General features: G+C 39.0%; 1 protein-coding gene across 2 annotated transcripts in view; it reads left to right on the forward strand.

The window, feature by feature from the left end:
* Positions 1–21746, forward strand: part of CADPS2 (calcium dependent secretion activator 2) — a 608633-nt gene that overhangs the window by 214722 nt on the left and 372165 nt on the right. For both annotated transcript variants that reach the window (XM_049893894.1, XM_049893893.1), the window contains exon 3: positions 10171–10503. In XM_049893894.1, coding sequence (XP_049749851.1) covers positions 10171–10503 — 333 coding nt within the window. The remainder of the gene's footprint in view (positions 1–10170; positions 10504–21746) is intronic.

The raw sequence follows: 21746 nt of genomic DNA on the forward strand, positions 1-21746 counted from the left end.
ACAACACAATAAACATGGCTCATGTCACTGAATTATACATTTGAAGAATGATGAAATGGCAAAATATTTATTACATACGTATTTATCTCAATTAAAAAAAAAAAAAAGGTTGTGTAGGTGATTGTAATGTGCTGACGAGGCTGAGAACCACTGCCATGGAGTGCCGGAGAAATCTTACGTTACAGGCAGTCCTCGGGTTACAAACGAGATCCGTTCCTAAGCGTGTCCTTAAATCAAATTTGTAGGTAAGTTGGAACAGGTGCATATGGTCCTTATTTAGACTAACTTTAATGCGAGACAGGGCTTGAAGCCTTGTCGGTGATTTAAAAGCTGTGCATGCAGCAAGTGCAGGTGATTGTGATGAAGAATTTGCTGGGAGTAGGAAGGGGTTGGTTCATTCATTTCAAAGTGAGGGCAAATTTACAGAACATTATAGACAGGTACAACTTGTCTGTAATGTAAATCGGAAGTTCATAAATTGCGGATTTACTGTAATCAGATTCCCAATTTCATCCTCTGCTTCTTTCAGTTTAATTTGTTCTCATTGTATTTAAAATATTTAGTTCATAATCACTCTTCTCTCCTCATACCTGTTAAATCACCACACAGCTTCAATTTATCTTTAACAATTTGCTCTTTTCTTCTAAGTTGAAGGAAGGCACATTTCTTTCTAGGACTTTCCAGTCCCTCATCCTGTTCTTCATTCTTGGTATGCTCCAGGACGTTGTTCTGTCGCAACACATTTACAGGCATTTCTAGATTGGTGAGAGTAGGAAAACCACTCTATATAAGACACTGACTAACGGAAATAAAAGAAATATCTACAGCAGCTTATGTTCCTCTAGTCAAGGTGATGTGACATGTATACAGATTCCTTCAGTGCAAGGTAGAAAGAGTTAAGTTTCTTGTAGAGGAGTCAGTCGTCTTCTGGGACTATGAAGGAATGGATTTCAACTGGACAAAATGAAAAAGCCTAAGAAGGAAGAAGGGCATTCCAGTGGAGAGAACAGTGTGAACAGAAGTTTTTATAAAGATGCTTTGAGTATCATGTGGAGTTTTGGTTAAGAAACCTGAAAATGTAGACAGATATCTCAGTAAGATGACGTTCATATGACTCAATCTATATTTATTAGGTACGATATTAAAACGAGTCGCCTTCGAGTTGATTCAGACTCATGGTGCCCCCATGTGTGTCAGGGTAGAACTGTGCTCTGTAGAATTTTCAATGGCTGGTTTTTTGGAAGTAGATAACCAGACCTTTCTTCTGAGGCACTTCTGTGTAACTCGGGTCCCTGGGTGATGAAAACAGTTAACGTGTTTGGCTGCTAACTGAAAGGTTGGAGGTATGAGTCCACCTGAGTGAAGCTGGTGAAAGCGATGGGAGTGATAGTGGTAATAATAGCTACAATATGCCAGGGAGCTGTTATATGCACTTAACAGGTAAAAACTCATTTAATTCTAACAATAACTCTGTGAAGTAGGCACTGTTAGTATCCTGTTAGTATCCCCAGGTTTTAGATGAGGAAACCAAGACTCAGAGAGGCTAGGCAACTTGCCCAAAGTTAAACAGCCAGTGTGTGCAGAGCCTGGATTTGAACTTACTCTGATTCACAGCCCATGATCTTAACCCTATACTTAAACTAGCCTGATAACACTGATTTGTAAGTAAAGGGGAAAGTGTTAATATTAGTCTAATTTTGAGCATTCAAATTATTGGACGCTGGAGGGAAAACCCCAGCTGACAGCACTGAAGGTGGAAGCAGAGGGTGGTTGAAGTGATACCTCGTGAAATCTCAGTATAACCAGGAAAGGTAAAGGAGGGGACATGTGTGAGGGTCTGGGTGAGGTGTGTCTGATGGGGCAAAAAGGAAAAATAGATCAGCAGGAATGGATGCTTCCATTTAGGAAGTACTGATTCTGGAGTTGGTAGCTGTTTTGTGGGTTAATTAGTCAGAAGGGTTTTGATACAGGCTGTCATTGCCTTCTTCCTGAAGTCTGAAAAGGGCGAAACATAATTTCTAAAATGCCCCTGATAATTGGTATCAATCATTTTTAAACATTCAGGGGTGAGAAGCACAGTTGCCTACTGAAAAAAAGATCACGTGAGTTTACATCAGGTGACCTTTATTTGCGTCTTGTCCCCCGGGCAACCCATCTTATGTGTCAGACCAGCAGTATCAGCATCGCTTGGGAACGTCACATTGCAGACCTAGTGGATCAGGAACTCTGGGGGCCCAGCATCTCTTTTAACAAGTCCCCCAACTGACCAATGCACACTCAAGTTTAAGAAACTCTGTTGTCTTAGTTCAGTTAGCTAGGGATTCTTCAGACAGCTGTAATCATTAATAGTATAAATGAAAAGTAATTACCAGCCTTACAGCACTACACCAATAATAGTTGGTATTAGGACTAAGCAATTCTACTCTGTCCTATAGGGTCACTATGAGTCGGAATCGACTCGACGGCACTGGGTTTATTACTAAACTAAGATACATTTTCAGCATATTTCACTTGACTTATGCATGACTTGTACGTATAGATTTTAGGCAAGCTGAAAGAAGATAGTTTTTTCATTCCACCACTTCACTAGAGGTCTGAGAAGATCTCGACATGCTGAGAAATTGGGCCAAAAATGAAATTCAGAAAGGAATCATGTAAATTTCTAGGCTTGGATCCCGAAAACCAGCTTCATAAATACTGAATGGAGGGAAACTCGGTTTTAACTCTGTAAATACACAGCTGAGAATAAGCACAAGGTGAACCATTGGGCATGTAAGTGGGCCATCTGAAGGTGAATGGCATTGCCTGCATTAATAGCAGCGTTGGTTTTTAACTAGAATTAATTGCTGTCTTCTCCTTGATGCTGAGGTATTATCCGGAAAGTAGGTACCCTCATTGATTGATTGGTTCATACGTTCATTCAACAAATATTGATTGCCCTGAAAATACAAAGGTGAATCATACAAAACTCCTGGCCCTCACGAGCCTTACTTTCTAGTGGGAGAAAAAGATGATAAACAAAATAAATGTACAGTTTATTAAATAGTGTTAAATGCTATGGAGAAAAATAAAGCAGAAGACAGGATAAGGAGCTGCAGGAGGGAGAGGTGCAATTTTAAATAGGGGAGGCTTCACCAAGAAGAGAAACAGTTGACCAAAGATGTAAAGGTGCTGAGGAGCTGAGCTGTGCCTCATTTAGAACCTATACAGGAATAGCAAGGTGTGTGCAAAGGAGGGCTGCCAGGATAGTAAGGGGATTCTGTCATCTGAGGAATGTTTAACATGGAAGACAGAAGATAGCTGTCATGGATTGAATTGTGTCCCCCCAAAATATCTGTCAACTTGACTAGGTCCTGATTCCCTTGTATGATTGTAGGATTGTCTATCATTTTATCATCTGATGTGATTTTCCTATGTGTTGTAAATCCTGTAACTATAATGAAATGAGATGGAATAGTTGCAGTTATATTGATGAGATATACAAGATTAGATAGTGTCTTAAACCAGTCTCTTTGAGATATAAAAGAGAGAAGTGAGCAGAGAGACATGGGAACCTCATACCACCAAGAAAGCAGCGCCGGGAGAAGAGGGCATCCTTTGGACCTGAGGTTCCTTCCTCCAGATCCGACAAAGTCCTGAATTCAGACTTCTAGCCTACTGGACTGTGAGAGAAAAACTTCTCTTTGTTAAAGCCACCCACTTTATTAAAGCCGTTTCTGTTACAGCAGCACTAGATGACTAAGACAATAGCATTAGCTGCCATTAGACACTTGAAGAATGGCCTTGGGAAGAACTTATATTTTCTTTGTTATTCCAGGAGAATGTTGCCACCTGGACCCAAAGAACTTTCCAGTAGTGGGTCCTGTCCATAGACAAAGTATTATAGAGTTTCTCTTTCTTAAAGGAGTTCGCTATTGTTCGAATGTCATCTTAATGGTAGTGGCGGTGGTGAGGGAATTCAAGTTTTGAAAGGGTGATTGGATTTATACCTTTGAAGTCCCTTACAATCCTGAAAATCAGATTCTGAGATTTAAAAACAATAACATTGTTTTTCCACACATAGTTGCCATCTGGTGGAAAAGCAAATAACTACATGGTATAAACAAAGAAATTCACTCAACAAATATTGATTGAGAGATACTATATGCCAGGGAAATTTAGTAAACAAATGTTAGATTCATTTTTCTGTAACTTAACAGAATGTTTGCTTTTAAGACGATTTGTTTTCCAGGATTTGTTTTTCCATTTTCATTTTGGAGCTTTGTTTCCCTGCTGTAGGCTATTGGCTTATCCAGAGTAAATAACCTGCTATACTTAGGATTCATGTTTTATAAATTTAGAATTTGAGACGGAAGTACCTCATTCTCTGGTGTCCTGGTAGTATTGTGGGAAATAAAATGGCTTGGTTTTTTAAAATGTCTTTTCTCCCAACCTTTGTGTCGACATTGGTACATCACCCATTTTGAAGAAAACTCTTTTGTGTGGTAAAGAACCACTATGTATCGCTTTCCAATGCATGTGGAATGATATTTTGCAAAATACAAAATCATGTGTTTGATTTACTCTGAAATGCATAAAAAAAAATAAGTTGAATTGATGAGTAGATAATGTGATTGAGCAAATAGAGTAAAATGGTAATTGTAGAATTAGGTACTATATATATATGTATATATATGGGTGTGGAACCCTGGTGGCACAGTGGTTAAGAGCTCAGCTACTAACCAAAAGGTTGGCAGTTCAAATCCACCAGCTGCTCCCTGGGAACTCTATAGGGCAATTCTACTCTGTCTCATAGAGTCGCTATGAGTCGGAATTGACTTGATGGCAATAGGTTTATATATATATATGATATATATATGTGTGTGTGTGTGTGTTCACTCTAAGATAGTTTCAATTTTTCTGTATGTTTAAAAATTTTCGTAAGAAAATGTTGGGGAGATATCATGCTTGTGGGTGTCATGGTAATGTCAGATTACTTCAAAAGTTTCTAAAAGTTTATTCTGTACTTTTCTTGTTGAGGGACAGGGAGCAGTTTGGGGACTGTCAATGGTCCAAGGGTCACACTTTGAGTAGCACTGATTAAAAAATCTATGTCATATATATTTTCTCATATAATACTAAAAAATTTAGGAAAAAAAAAAAGATAGTATCCCTATTCCTCCAGTGAGGAAATCCCAGCCACAGCTGTCAGTTCTGACTCATAGCAACCCCATAGGGTTTCCAAGGCTGTAATCTCTGCAGAAGCAGACTGCCATATCTCTCTCCATTGAGCCACTGGTGATTTCAAATGGCCAACCGTTCGGTTAGCAGTTGATGGCTTTAACCACTGTGCCACTAGGGCATCTTCCAATGAGGGAGTTGACCCAGAAAAATTCAGAGTCTCTCAGCTTGAACTCTCAGGTTTTCTGGTTCACCTCCAGTTTTTGCTGCATTATTTCCCTGCTGAACTTGGAAGAACTCAACAGATCACATGTATGCTAAAAATAGAGGGGACTTGGTGGGAGTTGAAGGTGGTTAAGCTATAAGAGAGTGGCGGGGAAGTAGAAGAGAAGGTGAGGTGAACAAAATGACGCCGTTTGAGGTGAAATAATGTAAAGCTGCAAGGCATCTTGTTTGCTGTATTTAATAAAGATAAGTAACCTTAAGGGTTTACTGAACATTAGATATTAAGAGAGTTCAAAGGAAATATACTAAATTTCTAGACTTTATTTTTTATTTCACTTTAATGGGGGCAAAAAAAAAAAAAAAAAGCTTTGTAAACTGGGCAGAATAAGGTAGCTCAGTTCAAGAACTTTCAATCACTGTGTGAAACATTGCCTGGAATAGGGAAGGGCAGAAGGATTGGCTGGGAGAGGGGTATCTTCTTTGATTTTGTATGTGCGTGCATAAGCTTTTCTTTGGAAATTCACATTTACCATGTCATTCCTCCCTTTTTCCTTGTGAACACAGCAGCATGATCTTTCTTCACCATCAGGGCCTCAGTCTCAAGTTATACAGTGTTCCACAGATTGCAAGCCCAGCTAAAGTCCGGTGATCCCTTTATAATTGTGGCCATAGTGAGTGGTTTGGTGAATTCTTCAGCTTCAGGCTCTGTAGTTAACAGAGTTAAGGAGAATTTGCCGTGGTCTTAGGGAGATTTAAGCTAAGTATTGAGTTGGAACATACCTATAAAGGGAGGTTCAGTGATCTACTATTAGCTAATCTTAGAAGAAAAAAGATTTAGAACAACTTCATTATACTGATAAAATAATGGGAACATCATATATATTCTTTTTTTTTCTTCATATATATGCATACAGATATTTTTTTCAAACAACGCTGTTACGTTTTTCAAATCATCTTTATGTTCATCTCAATTCCTACCACAGACAAAGAAAGAACATTGGCAGCTTGCGGCTTTCAATTTGCTTTATATTTGATGTAAAGGATTTAGATTAGTTATAAGGAAGAGTCTTTTGAGAGTACCTGCGTTTCTAGGTTACAGAAAAAGGTATAGGGTTATCCTTTAAGTTTATACTTTAAATAAAAGACATTGTTTACTGTCGGTTTGAAGTTGTAATTTCTTCACGTTTGATAAATCAAGCAAGCGAGATTGGTTAAATCAGTTGTTTCCAAAACTTTAGGTTTCATGGATCAGTAAAACAAAAAAGGTCAAGTACAGTCTCTTCTCTTTTTTCACTTTTTATTTATTTATTTTCAGCCAAGGAAGATTATTAACAACTACAACAAGGAAAATAAACCCACTGTTTACTCCTAACGTTGTCTTGAAGGAGCCCTGGTGGCGCAGTGGTTAAGAGCTTGGCTGCTAGCCAAAAGGTCAGCAGTTGAAATCCACCAGCCAGCCACTCCCTGGAAACCCTATGGGGCAGTTCTACTCTGTCTTATAGGGACGCTTTGTCTTATAAATGAAGTGACTTTTTACACATATCACTTATGATATTGAAATATTGAATAAATTTTGCTATGTGAAAGTGTCCTTTGTGGTACTGATGTTTCTTTTTTACCTCGATTCTGTGAAAAGTTCATCTCACACTGGTCAGAAGACCAGCCTTTAGGTTAGATAACATTCAGAGTCCATGACTAGTCCAAGGACCTACTACTGTACTTTAAAATGTGAGTATCTGATGACACCAGACACTATGGAAGCTTTAAAGGTGCGGCGACAATTCCTTGCTCTCTCCAAGGAGAGCGAGAAGGATACACAGGCACCATGCAAAGTTTGCTACACCATGAGGCCAGGTATATTTAGTGCCTTCAGAGACATGGAGAACTGCCAACGAGGCTCAGAATAAAGAAATGACATCAAGCTGTGGAGTGCTTCACAAAGGACATGGAGTCCACTCTACCTGCCAAGTCCTCTCCAGTCCTCATGCTCCTGGCCCTCTTCAGCTCCATTTAAGGAGCCATAAGTTGATAGATATATCGCCAGATTTATCTGCAGGATGGGGAAGAGAGAGAGCATCTGTGCTTACATCTTGTCTTCTCCGCACTCTGGCTGTGTGTCCGTGGGTCTATCTTTACCTCTCTGTACTTCCATTTTTTACCTTTAAAATGAAGATACGTGTGTTGTCGTTGTGTGCCATCGAGGTGATTCTGGCTCACAGTGACCCTGTAAAACAGAGTAGAACTGCCCCGTAGGGTTTCCTGTGCTGTAATCTTTATGGAAGCAGATTGCCAGGTCTTTTCTCCCTCAGAGTGGCTGGTGGGTTCAAACCACCAACCTTTCAGTTAGCAGCTGAGTGCTTAACCATTGTGCCACCAGGGCTCCTTAAAATGAAGACTCTAGTGCCCATGTTATGTGGTCGTGAGGGTTAACTGATAACACGTAAAGCCTCTTGAATAAATTTCAGCTATTTTCAAAATGCAGTTTTTTATCACATGGCTCCCTGACTTAAATGTTTTAAGGGCGTTGTGTACTCTTGGGATAAAGACCAAACTTTTTTCCAGGACTTACAAGACCCCCATTCCTCTCTAGCCTCCTCCCACTGTACTTTTGGTCCCTTTGCTCCAGCCAAAGGGTCTTCTTCAGGCCCACCTCTAATGGTCGTGTTCCCGTTACCCACTGGGCCTGCTGCATCCCCTCCTTTGCAAGCTGATTCCTCTCAGTCAGCTCTCTGCTCGCCTCCTCAGAGAAGCCTCAGTGACCTTGCAACTAGATTCAAAACCTTATTGCAAACTCTCATGGCACCGGAAATCCTCAGTCATGTTTACCAAGCTGCAAGCTATATTAGTTTATTCAGATATTTGATTGTTTTCTCCACAGTAAGCTTTGTGAAGGCAACAAACCCACGTCACTTGGCTTCCCAGTCTATTCCCAGCCCTGAGCGTACTGCACAACCCAAATTTGCCTTGGGAACTATTTATCGAACGAATGGATGAGGCAGGGGAGAGGGAACATACGGAGAGTGTTGAGGGCTGAGCAAGTTTTGTCTTTTGTTGGAACAGAAAGTCTGTTCCTGGGAGCAGTGGCAGAGGAGGCTGGAAAGGTAGGTTGAAGGAGATTTGAGTGAGTGATGAGACTGGTGCAGTGCCAGCAGGGAACCCATTGACTGGCTTTGAACGATGTAACTCACTAAGAAATACTGGTTTTGAGACAGGAAAACCTGAAAAACACTTTCAAAAGCTCTGTGATTATTTCTCCAAGGACAGCAGAAATTATGGGGATTAGTGGACACCATTTTATTTGGCATTGTTAAGGAGAAATTTGCATCTTTTATAAGTGGAGCTCTTGTACGTTCTCTGTGTTCTCCTGGCTGAGCACAGGCTGGCAGCCTTCCCAGGATCCATCTTGTAGATAGCCACAATGATTTGGCAAGCAGGTAATGCTTTTCTCGTCATTGTAAGCCTTTTTAATCAAAGAAACAAGGTATGGTTTCTTCAAATCAACAGCTATGTGTGAACAATAAATGTATTTGAAGTCTTATTTGTACAGCTGAGCAGACTTATCCCTTTGCACATATAGTTTCTTGGTGTAGTCATCCCATTTCAGTGTTGTTATTAGTTCACCATGACCTTGTTATGATATTCAATGACTTTCTTTGGTATACAAACTGAGCAGGTGAGTGGAAAGGGCAGCAGTTGGTGGTAGTCAGCTGGAGGACCTATTTGTGGTTAAAACGCCCTGAAGTATGGAGAAATGGAACATACATAGCAGTTTTTAGTTTCCCGATGTTAGCTTCCTAACCTCCACGGTGAATCGGTTATGTGTTCAGTGGCATTTTCACAAGAAGGTCACTGACTGTTAATTCCACAAGTGTTGGCCAGCACCCAGCAGGGTGTATGGCTGCCAGAGGAGAACTTTGGCTGGGTGGGGGTGGGGGAAGGTGAAGGAACCACAAGAGTAAGTGAAACAATGTTGCTTTTGGAATCCAAAGGCCAAGATTTGGTCTCTACTCTCCCATAACTCTGTGACGTTGGTCCAATCTCTTCTCAGCCTAAACCACTTAATCTGTGAAAGAGAACAATAATCAAGGAGGCACAGGATGGCTATGAAGACTAAAGGAGGTAATGAGAAGAAGCCCCATGAGGGTATGAGGTCTTATTGTGGGAGAAAATATCTGCTTATCAGTGGGTCTGCTGATATACTGAGCAACCATGACATCTTCAACACTAACATAGTCCCCTACGGATAGAGAAGTTAGCTTCACATCTTTATTACCCTGGGTAGTGAAAAGTTAACATAATTGGCTGCTAACTGAAAGGTTGGAGGTTTGAGTTCACCTGGAGGCCCCTCAGAAGAATGGTCTGGTGACCTACTTCCAAAAAAGTAGCCTTTGAAACCCCTATGGAACACATTCTACTCTGACACACATTCGGTTGCCATGAGTTGGAATCCACATGACAGCTACTGGTTTGATTGGCTTAATACCTCATTAACCAACTCGGAAAGGATTCAGTTGGAGAGATGTCCATGACCCTTAGGTGGAAGGCATGTAGGTCAAGATGGGATCATATTACAGGCCCTTCAACATTGCATACTGCCTGTCCTGAACATCCCTACATTTTGGAGAGGAGATTTGGGGCCTCCATTATGTCATTAGGTACCAAGTGTTATAAAACATTTTGAATCACTGTGGAACATAGAATATTTGGAGATATTAATTGCCTGGAATGCAAAATGCAAGTGGCGTTAGTGTCCATGCCTAACTGTAGATGACTTTTCTCCCCCAGGTTTTTCTAAAGAGCGACCGAGTAGCCAGGATGGTTCAGAGTGGAGGATGTTCTGCTAATGACTTCAGAGAGGTATTTAAGAAAAATATAGAAAAACGTGTGCGGAGTTTGCCAGAAATTGATGGCTTGAGCAAAGAGACGGTGCTGAGCTCATGGATAGCCAAATATGATGCCATTTACCGGGGTGAAGAGGATGTGTGCAAACAGCCAACTAGAATGGCCCTCAGTGCTGTGTCTGAACTTATTCTGAGCAAGGAACAACTCTATGAAATGTTCCAGCAGATTTTGGGGATTAAAAAGCTAGAACACCAGCTCCTTTATAATGCATGTCAGGTAAGTGGTCTATGATTTTTTCCACTTTCTCTGTCTGACTCATAAAGCAAACATGAAGTGTTTATAAGTCTATGAAGGTATGCTTTGCTTCCTATAATCATTTTGCTTGAAATGTTGAGTGAAATTGAATTTTAGTAAGTCAAATGATGATGCTTGAAAGAAACTTTGAAAGAATTATTTGAAAGAAGGAGAAGAATATTAGTACTTTTTATCTAGTAGATAATCGTTCCCATGTACTGTATTTTATGACATCAGGTTTGTGCCTCTTGGGTATATGTGGAGCATGCCCCAAATAGTAAAATGAAAATTGTCTGATATCTGAAGAAACTTGACAACTTATAAGAAGCAGGTATTTCTCAGTGCAAAATAATTTTTCATATAGATAGGATGCTGATTTTCTGAGTTTTCTGAAACTAACTAAAATTTCAAATTTTGTTCTCTATCTCACCCACATAGAAATGTAAGAAATGACTGTTAAACTATGTGATTTAAAGAGGTGACGAGTGAATAAGATTTTTTTTTAGTTGTTATTCTAGTCGTGTATATGAAAAAATTGAATAAAATCCCGTGTTCTATATCTTTCATCGTTAGACTATGTGATTTGTCTGATAATGTGTTCCTTCTGTATTTGCATTTTGTTTATTTTGGAGGAATAAATTATTTAACTATGCCCCAATATACAATTTAAATTGATAAAATTCTGGCATTTTGAAATTCGTATGTTCATTAAGAGCTATGTTTCTGTAATGTACATTCATTTATTTTTAATCTTTCCACAAATCTACTTAAATTCTAGATTCTATCCATATCATGTACTTTGCATTACTATTTGTGGATCATTTCAAATGAATAAGTCAAATCCCCCCCCCCAAAAAATCCATTGTTGTCAAGTCGATTCCAACTCATAATGACTCTATAGAACAGAGTAGTACTGTCCCATAGGGTTTCCAAGTAGTGGCTGGTGGATTAGAACTGCCAGCCTCTTGGTTAGCAGCCAAATTCTTGACCACGATGTTACCAGGAAACCCTGGTGGCGTAGTGGTTAAGTGCTATGGCTGTTAACCAAGAGGTCGGCAGTTCGAGTCTGCCAGGTGCTCCTTGGAAACCCTATGGGGCAGTTTTACTCTGTCCTATAAAAAAATTTTTTTTTTATATGGCCGCTATAAGTCAGAATCAACTTGACGGCACGTGGGTGGGGTGCTACCAGGGTTCCACTAAATCAACAGAGTTCATTAACAGTAAAGGAATATGGTACCTTGGCCCATGAACAATTCACATGCACACACACACTAATTCTTTTCACTGTGCTGTTAAACCAGGTGGTGGTTTGATAATACTGGAGGATGATCATGCAACCAAAAATCTTCTATTTTAAAAGATAAATGTAACTCTTGCTTTGTATTTTTAATGACAGAGTAGCTTATTTGTACAGTTCAATATTGATGAACATAATTTGGTAGCACGATTGAGATTTAGACATTCAGTAAATATTCATTGCGTGCTTATTTCAAGTCAAGAATCTTGCTAGATGTTGGAAATACCAAGCTTAGCAAAATAAAATTTCTCTTCTCCATATGTCAGTCTCATAAAGAAGATAGATCTCTAAATGAGTAATTACATGCGCATTTGGAGTTTGTACTAAGTGTTCCCATTGCCGTCAAGTTGATTCTGACACATAGTGATCCTATAGGACAGAGTAGAACTGCCTCATAGGGTTTCCAAGGCTGAAAATCTTTATGGAAGCAGACTGCCGTATCTTTCTCCTGTGGAGCGGCTGGTGGGTTTGAACCACTGAACTTTTGGTTAGCAGCCAAGTGTTTTAACTACTGTGCCACCAGGGGTCCCTGTACTAGGTGTTACAGGGACATAAAATATATTCCCATGTACCTTTGAGTTTATATTTATTAACTGAAAATGTTTTTAAATTAATACTTTAGCCTACTTTTTAAGATTACTCCTAGAGCCATAGTGTGGACCCCCCCACCATGTCTGTCCTCTATGACTTAGAATATACTTCTAATTCAAATCTATAACTATAACTATAACAGCGGATTCCTCTATTTTTTCTTTCAGCTCTATCAGTTTTTGCCTCATGTATTTGATGCTCTGTTGTTAGGAGCATACACATTAGGATAATATGTCTTCTTGTAGAGTTGATTCTTTTATTGTTACGTAATGTCTCTCTTTATTCCTTGTTCTGAAGTCTGCTTTGTCTTAAATTAATATAGCTACTCCAGTTTTCTTTCTCCATTGCTTTACTTTATTAATTTTTTTTTTATTTTGGTGAAAGTATACACAGCCAAAGATACACCATTTCAACACTTTCTACACATATAATTCAGTAACATTGACTACAGTCTTCAAGTTGTGCTACCATTTTTGATATCCTTTTCCAAAATATTTAACCTGAGTCTTTAAAGTGGATTTCTTGTAGACAACATATAATTGGGTCTTGCTTTTTTTAATCCACTCTGACAGTCTCTATATTTTAACAGGTGTCTTTAGACCATTCATATTTAAAGTGATTCTTGATATAGTTAAGTTTTACAGTCTTTGTAACTTTTATCTAATCCTTGCATTTGTTGTTTTCCCGTCGCTTTTTTTAAACTGTATCTAGTTTTAGTTGCACCTTGTATATGATTACATTTTATATTTGCTTTTGATGTATCATTTATACCTTTTTGCAAAGCTTATTTAGTGGTTGCCCTCAAGTTTATAGTATGCATTTTAAAATTATCTAAATATGCATCAAATAACACTGTACGAATTCATGTGTAGTATAGCTGGTAAGAGACTAGAGATATCAGGAAGAGCGTCCGGAAATCAAGCATAAACAGGAACATGATATATTCAAGAAATTCTTTCTGGATAAGACATTGAACCATTAAATATATCTGTGTATATGTATGTATATTAGACATTTTCTGTGTGCCAAGCTCACAGTATCAGACTTTATTTATTGTTTTATTAATTGTGGAAATGTATTACTACAAAGCATAGCACTTGTTTTTTCTGGTAGATTGTCAGAATTTATCCTTTTTTAAAAATAACTTCAAAAGCTATGGAAAAGATTGTTGTTGTATACCCACAAAAAGTTCCCAGTAATATTTAATGCTTTTAACTGATAATTAAGGTCATAATATATTAAATCCTTTTTGCTTTAGATTAGAAAAAATTAAATGTTTCTTTTTACCCTAATCACCTTAGAGCAGGGCCATCTGGTCCTTATCTTAGTGTCTTAGACTGCGTCCTCTAGAGAAGCAAAACCAGTAAAGTATATATATATATACACACACACACACACACACGCGCATATATATATATATATATATGTATATAGAGAGAGATTTCTGTCAAGGAAATGGCTCACATGGTTGTAGAGGCTGGAATGTTCCAAGTCTTTGGGTCAGCATAGAGGCTTCTCCTGATTCATGTAGCTGCAGGTGCTGGCAAATCCAAGATTCGCAGGTCAGTGAGCAGGGCACTTGCTCACAGGCTGCGAAGATTGATGAATCCCAAGACTGGCAGACAAGACCACAGGTAAGCTGCTCACTCAAGTCCCAAGAACCATAGGTCAGACAAACAGGAGCCAGCTGTAAAATCCAGTGCAATCAGTAAAGCTCCCAAGCCTTGCCAGAACGTTCACTTATATTCGATGCAGGCCATGTGTCCAAGGAAACTCCCTTTCAACTGATTGTCTCCTCACAGAAGATCCCATGATGGGGGTGATCACATATCAAATCTCAACAGAGAAATTATCACAACATTTTACAACTGCCAAAACACTGAGAATCATGGCTGAGTCTTAACCATCACACTTAGGAAGATCTTACTTGTGTAATGAATAAAAAAAAAAGTAATGGATGGCAGCCATTAATTCTAGCTATTTACCACAAACTGGTAGAAGGGCCTCGTTAAACATTAAAAAATGTTTAAAACTGTGTAATTCTTTAATTGTGAAGTGTTTACATGATTCTTATATCAAGATCTTCAGATGAATGTGGCTCTCAAATAGGTCTGTGAATTGACATCCAAGGCTTGTGAACTTTCTATACACATGGTATGATACTAAGATCAATACCAAAAGCCAACCCCATTGCTGTCGAGTCAATTCCGAATCATAGCAACTCTATAGGACAGAGTAGAAGTGCCCCATTGGATTTCCAAGGAGTGCCTGGTGGATTCAAACTGCTGACCTTTTGGTTCATGCCAAGCTCTTGAACACTGCACCACCAGGGCTCCACTGAGATCAATAGGGTTTGAAAAGTATAGTTTCTCTACCTGATTTATTTTGAGAAATTAGATGCTATTGGGATTGTTTTTGACCCTGAGTGAGAGCCACTGAAAAATATTGTGGTAGTAAAAGACAAATCTTTGTTTCCTTTTGAATATCACTGTTTCTCCTTTTCTAGTTGGCCAGCTCCCCATTCCACCCTGTATCACTATAGCCCATGAATTACAAACTTGCAAATTAACAAATCTGAAACTTCCCAAGCTCAGTGGGTTAAAAATGTGAATTTTTTTCCCCAAACCTGGTTTCCCTTCTACTATAGTCATAGTACAGCCTCCTACTTATATAACCTGTAGCCCTACCTATCTTCTTGACTTCCCAACCCAAACAATTGGCTTGTACTGCTACTTCCACCATAATAATGCCTTATTTACACTGTTCACTATTTCCTAAACCATTGCCATAGCCAGAGACATGAATACCTCACACATGGAGCATAGCAGTAGCCTCTTACCTGCTTCTTTCTTCCAATCCTACTTATTTTTATTGCTATATTAATATTATCAAAGCATTATCTTAAATTTCATCACAGCTCTGGTTTAAATAGGAAAAAAAAAATAGGATAATGGTTTCTCTCCATGAACATAATAAAGTCCATGTCCTTGGCTAAGCTTTCAGCAACTAAGGTGTTTGTCTGCTCCCCACCTGCCTTTCTAATATCCCTTCTGATGTAACAATTCTTTATACACTTTGTGTTCCAGGTAAACTGAATTGCTCCCTGTTCCTCACTCACACCCTGTGTTCTCTTGGAGTTTAATTTTCGTTCACACTGTTGCCTTCACTTGGAATTTCCACTTCTCTATTTTTCGAGACCCAAGAGGAAGCTTGACTCCCCCACAAAATCTTCTCTGCTTTTTCCCTTACTCATTTTTCTTAAATATTGTTGTTGTTGGCTCCTATAGAGTCAGCCACGACTCATAGCGACCCCATGCACAGTGGAACAAAATACTGCCTGTTCCTATGCCATCCCCATGGTTGAGGGTTAGACCATTGTGATCCACAGAGTTTTCACTGGTGGATTTTTGGAACTAGATCACAGACCCTTCTTCCCATTGAAACCTGTTCAGCATTATAGCAACACATTAAAACTCCACTGTTAGATGGGTGGTGGCTACACAGGAGGTGCATTGACCGGGAACTGAACCTGGGTCTCCTGCAGGAAAGAAAGAACCCTGCCACTAAACCACCAATGCCCTCTTTTAAATGTTGTGGCAAGGAAAAAAATCCATGAGGAATTTGCAATTACAATTCCTGATTATAATCCAAAAGCCTTTGATATTCTACTCTGTACTATAGATATTTATGTATACCTCTTTCTCCTACTACATTTTAACAATTTGAGCTTTTGATAAATATTTAATTGATTTTTGTACCTTTGATTCTACAGTATATTTAAGGTATTTCCTGTTGTAAGCATTATATGTTGAATGACGGGAGGAACATAAAGTTGAATGTGGACATTGTTGAGGAGTGTGAGGTAGTTAAGTTGGACTCTGGAGTAAAACTATAGGGTTTGGCCCTTGGTCCCACCGATTATTATGTGTGCAACCCTGGGAAAATTGCTTAAACCTCTCTGTATACTTCACATTTGTACCACTAAAATGGGATGATGATAATTCCTTTGGATTTCTCTGAAGTTTAAATAAGATGCTTATAAATGTTTACAACAGTTCCTGATGTAATAAATGCAATATAAATTTAGCTCTTATTAGCTATGATTAGACTAAGGTTCTAATCTACTCTAGGAGACTCTTGTAATATCATTGATAATGTCTGTGTTACAGTATTTAGTGCTAAACTCTCAATCTCAGTATTCATTATTAATGTGAACGTGTTTCAACTATTTCATTGAGGTAAGTATAGTTAGTATATAATAGCTTGAAAATATTAATTCATTACTTTTATCAAAAAGATGAAATGTTAATACCAAATTGAAATACTAAAGAAAATGTGTAGGAAACTTTACCAAGTTAGAGCTAGCATTTTATACACACACACACACACACACGCATGCCTGTTTTCTCTAGGCTATAGAAGTCCTGTGGTTTTTATTTTTTAGGTTAAATTTCTTATGTTCTTGCTTTTGAACACTTTGATCGATTATTTAATATAGCTTAGTTCAGTTCACATAGGGTAATTTTATATCTAATTAACTCATTCATCTTTTCCCTACTTGAAAATATTCAAAGGAAAAGTGTGGTTTGGGGAATGCATCTTTGAGGCTTTTTGAACTGTTCTACAAGAATTCATGGCAGAACTGCTATCTCTGAGTCAGGTTTTTATACATAATTTACAAGGTAGATATAAGGCAGTTCATTAAAATCTTTGGAGCCAGCATACAGAATGCTGCCTGATTCTTTCATGCATAACATTGTGTAGGCAATGTGTTACTGCTCTTGAGAGTTTGGGAATAGCCTGAATTCCTTACGTTCCTTCTGTGGTATGAAATTACAAATAGAGTAGTAGTTACCTTGTAGCTGTTGGCTAATTCTCAAAGGTCAAAAAAAAAAATGGAAAAAAGGGTTTTCTTTTTATGGGGCTGCAGGGTGTCTTATTAAAAATGGGTCATCTTGGAGGAAATGTTAAGGTCTAAGAACCTTTAAAATACAAGTGAAATTATTCTTTGTGTTTTCATTAAAAGCGAGACTTAGTTTTATCATTCCCATCATTGGAGGTGGATTTGTTTTACTCCCATCCTTGGGGTAGGATGAGCCACCAAAGGGCATACATTGCAGTTCGAGGTAGAGAAGTGCAACAATCATAAGGCAACTATGAACAATATGTCATCAGATAGTACTTTCTTTGTTGCTAAATAATGTAGGCCGTCTTCTCAGAAGGTTTGGAGACGGATCCTGGGCCATGACGCAGGGAAGAAGGCAGGAAAAAACAAACCAAACCAGTTGCCATAGAGTCAATGCCAAGTTATTGTGACCCTGTGGGACAGAGTAGAGCTGCCCCACAGAGTTTCAGAGGAGCAGCTGGTGGATTCAAACTGCTGACCTTTTGCTTAGCAGCCAAGCTCTTAACCACTGAGCCACCTGGGCTCCAGGTAGGAGAAGCACAAGCAAAACACTTGATTTGTAAAATGTAACATATTTGTTAAACAACGAATAAACCAGTTTGTATAGATAACAGAATTATACAGAAGTTAGGTGTATAGATTGCTGCAAAATATGAGGGGACCTGAATAATAGGCATCATTTTCTCATTCATATTCATTTACTTTCATTCATTCATATTCTCTTCTTCCCCCTGCCCCCTCCTCTCCCTCTCTCCCACCACTTTCCTCTACCAAAGTTTCTCATCCAAATCAAAGAACAAAGAAAGTGATTTGAGTGACAGTTTTCTCAATTCACCCAAGTAAGGCACATAATTAGAACTGTTCTGGATGCATAGAAGAGAGTTAAATTCATTACCTATAATTAGGTCTTAGTTCTGTCTGACAGTTGGAATCTTTGAGAAATTTTGAGCAGGGAAAGGACATGATAAAAACTTGTAGTAAGGAGAATAGTCTGGGGGTGGTTTAAGGAGAAGAGTCAGATTTGGGAGACAGTAGAAAGCATTTGATAAGCTAACGCACTAAGTAATCCAAGTGTGCAGCGATAAAGTCTCAAACTAGGCTAAAAAAAAAAAATGGTTATGACAGGCTGTTACTAGAGATCTTGGAAAGGGTATAGTGATGTTAATTGATGACTGGGTATGGCAGGGAAAGGAGAGGGAAGGAATAATGGCAATTCTGACATTTTACCCTGATCAAGGGTGGTGGAACCATGTGTAGAAATAAGGGGACCATGTTGAGGAATGGATGGGAGTAATGATCATTTTAGTTTGAGTTTGAAGTCAGTATGGGCTAACAGAAAGGAAAGGCCTTGCCTTCAGTTGGAGATGAAGTGCTGGAGCTCAGAAGAGAGGCCTGAGCTGTGTGCTGACATAGGCCCTTTGGTAGAGACAACTGCAGACACTCTGAAGTGTAGAACAGCCAAAAACCAAGGCTGTGTGTTTGTGGCTCAGAAAATACAGGGCTAGCAAAGAAGACAGAGCAGGAACAATCAAAGTCAGTGCAATAGAGTTACTCTCTATCTTTTTGATAAATTTGTGATTCAGGTGATGATAGAGAATTAACAGAGTCATTGATGAAGTAAACTAATTTGCTTATACTTAATAAAACATTTAAGGAGCTCTGGTGGTACGGTGGTTAAGTGCTTGGCTGCTAACTGAAAGAAACGTTGATAGTTTGAACCCATCCAGCTACTCCATGGGTGAAAGACCTGGCAATCTCCTTCTGTAAAGTTTACAGCCAAGAAGACCTATGGGACAGTTGTACTCTTTCCTGTAGGATCACTATGAGTCAGGATTGACTTGACAGCAGTGGATTTTCTTTGGTTTAGTGGTCAACAATATTAATATCAGGACAAACACCCTGACTCCAGAAAAGAGATTAATTGATGCTTAAAAAGTGCTGTAAAAAAACACTACTTTAAAGGCCTTTTTTTTTTTTTTTTGAAGAAATGACCAAATTTAATAAATTCAAATAGGTGGTATTTGTAGTTTTTAAAGAATTGGAAGGGTAATATTACAAGGTACAAATGGAGCTGTTGGGTAAAATGTAGCAAAGTTAGTTTTATACTGTGTTTTGGATTTTCTTAACAGGAAGATAGTTGGCCACCATCACGAGCTTCCCAGCTCTCACAAGGACTTCTGCTAAGGGAGATTTGCTGATCTCCCTCTGGCCAGTATTACTTTCATGGAGCAAGAGAACATTAGAGTAAGGAGAGCCTAGGGTTGAGATTTGAATGAGGACTAATAGACTGCTGCATAAGGTCAGCATTTTCTCTAGTTCTCAAAGTCCATTATTTTGCCATCTTCGCAAACCCATTGACACCACTAACCAGGAAGAAATCCTCTTCCCTCTGAATTTTCACAATACTTGATCAGCACCTTTCTCATAGCAATTGTATTGTGTTTTACATACTGTTTTTGCTTGTTTCTGTATTAAGTATGAACCCCTTGAGGGCTACAACCTTTGTAGCTACTGAAGAGCATGCAACACTGCTTTCTGTAGGTATAGACAAAAATGCTTATAAAGTCAATAAGTACCTCACGTACCATCCAAATTGTCACTTGGGAACATTGAATTATGTCCCCCCCAAAATGTGTGTATCAGTTTGGCTGGGCCATGATTCCTGGTATTGTGTAATTTTCCTGTATGTTGTAAATCCTGCCTCTGTGATGTTAACGAGGGAGGATGGACAGCAGTTGTGTTTGTGAGGCAGGACTCAACCTACAAGATTAGATTGTGTCTTGAGGCAATCTCTTGAGATATAAAAGAGAAAAGCGAGCAGAGAGACAGGGGGACCTCATACCACCAAGAAAGCAGTGCTGGGAGCAGAGCCCATCCTTTGGACCTGGGATCCCTGTGCAGAGAAGGTCCTAGTCCAGGGGAAGACTGATGAGAAGGCCAACAGAGAGAGAAAGCCTTCCCCCGGAGCTGATGCCCTGAATTGGACTTCTAAACCTCTCTCTATATATATTTGTACACTTTATTGGTTTTGCTTCTCTAGATAACCCAGCACAAGACAACAGAGTTTTAGCCTGTGTCTTCGTGTCTCTTTACAAAGAATTTAACAAACCTCTGTAGTCTCAAGGTGGATGAAGTGTAGGTCTGAGGTTGCCATTTTCAATGTTTTCTATCCCAAAAACCATAAAACCTCTCCTAGAACAAAAGAATAGAGGCTCCAACGCAGGACATTCTCTCAGAGTGGTGATGTTTTTCCTTTTCTGAGTTAGCCACCTCCTCGAGAATCTTGGGTAAGCTATAAAATTCAAACAGTCCCACAGGGGGAAAAATATATATTTCTACAAAATTCTGTTCACAGCTGGAAAAGGTTCATAGACCTCAGATTAAGAACTCCCTAGCCTACAGAATTCTGAATGTGGAAACAGTAATCCACGCGTAATGAGCAAGAGGAAAATAAAAAGTACGTCTTTGCTAAGTATTTGTCAAGGCAGTGAAATAGTTTGATAACTAAAGTGGTAAAATACTCCGTGTAATAGAAACTAGAAGCATTGCAGAGTAAAGACGCAGTTGGGCATCTGCTACTGTCAGGGTTGAATAACCCTCTTTAAAAGACCTGGGAAATATTCTGTGCCAGGAAAGGACATCTGTGGGGTAAGTAACCTTTTGTCACATAAATGTTCAAGTTAGGCATTAAAAGTAAAAGAAAATAAAGTTAAAAGATGGACTTGTTCTCAGCGGGTAGGGACTTGCCTCTGGTCTTTCCCACAGGCACCAGAGTCCACCTATCCCCACTGTCTGTATCCAATAGCCCAAGGACTACGCTCGGATGTGTTATCAACATTTTAATGTCTAATGCCCCACATCTATAATTTATCCATTTAGGCTTTTCATTTTTGTTTGTGTAAAACTACATAAGTGCTGTGGAGGGTTCAGAAGAAAGAGAATTATTTTCATTGTAACAGTACTTGAACTATTTTGGCAAAATGAGATGTGCCTGAAGTGCTAGAGAAACATTCTGACACAAAAAATGTATAGAGAATCCTGGCCAAGGAGTCTCAATACCTGATGCTGGTTTGCCTTATGCCTCAATGGTGTAATTCTGGACTTCACTCTGCATGATTTTGAGTGGACTGGATGTGAGCTGTGAGGGAAAGAGTGAAGTCAAAGACCACACCTAGGTTTGGGGCTTGAGCAGTTTGGAGAATAGGGGTACCATTTATATGAAATGGGATTACTCATAGAAGGAGTGATTTGGGGTGGGGAGCTAGAAATCAAAATTCTGTTTTGGTCTTGGTAAGTTCAGGGTGCTTTCCTTCTTGCAATTTGAGATGATAAGTAGACAGTTGGAAATATGAGATTGAAACCCTGGCAAAAGGATGGAGCTATAGATACACACTTGGGAGTTGGCAGTGAGCCGATGAGATTGATAGCCAT

This window comes from Elephas maximus, chromosome 8 (assembly GCF_024166365.1).
Source record: "Elephas maximus indicus isolate mEleMax1 chromosome 8, mEleMax1 primary haplotype, whole genome shotgun sequence".
NCBI lineage: Eukaryota > Metazoa > Chordata > Mammalia > Proboscidea > Elephantidae > Elephas > Elephas maximus.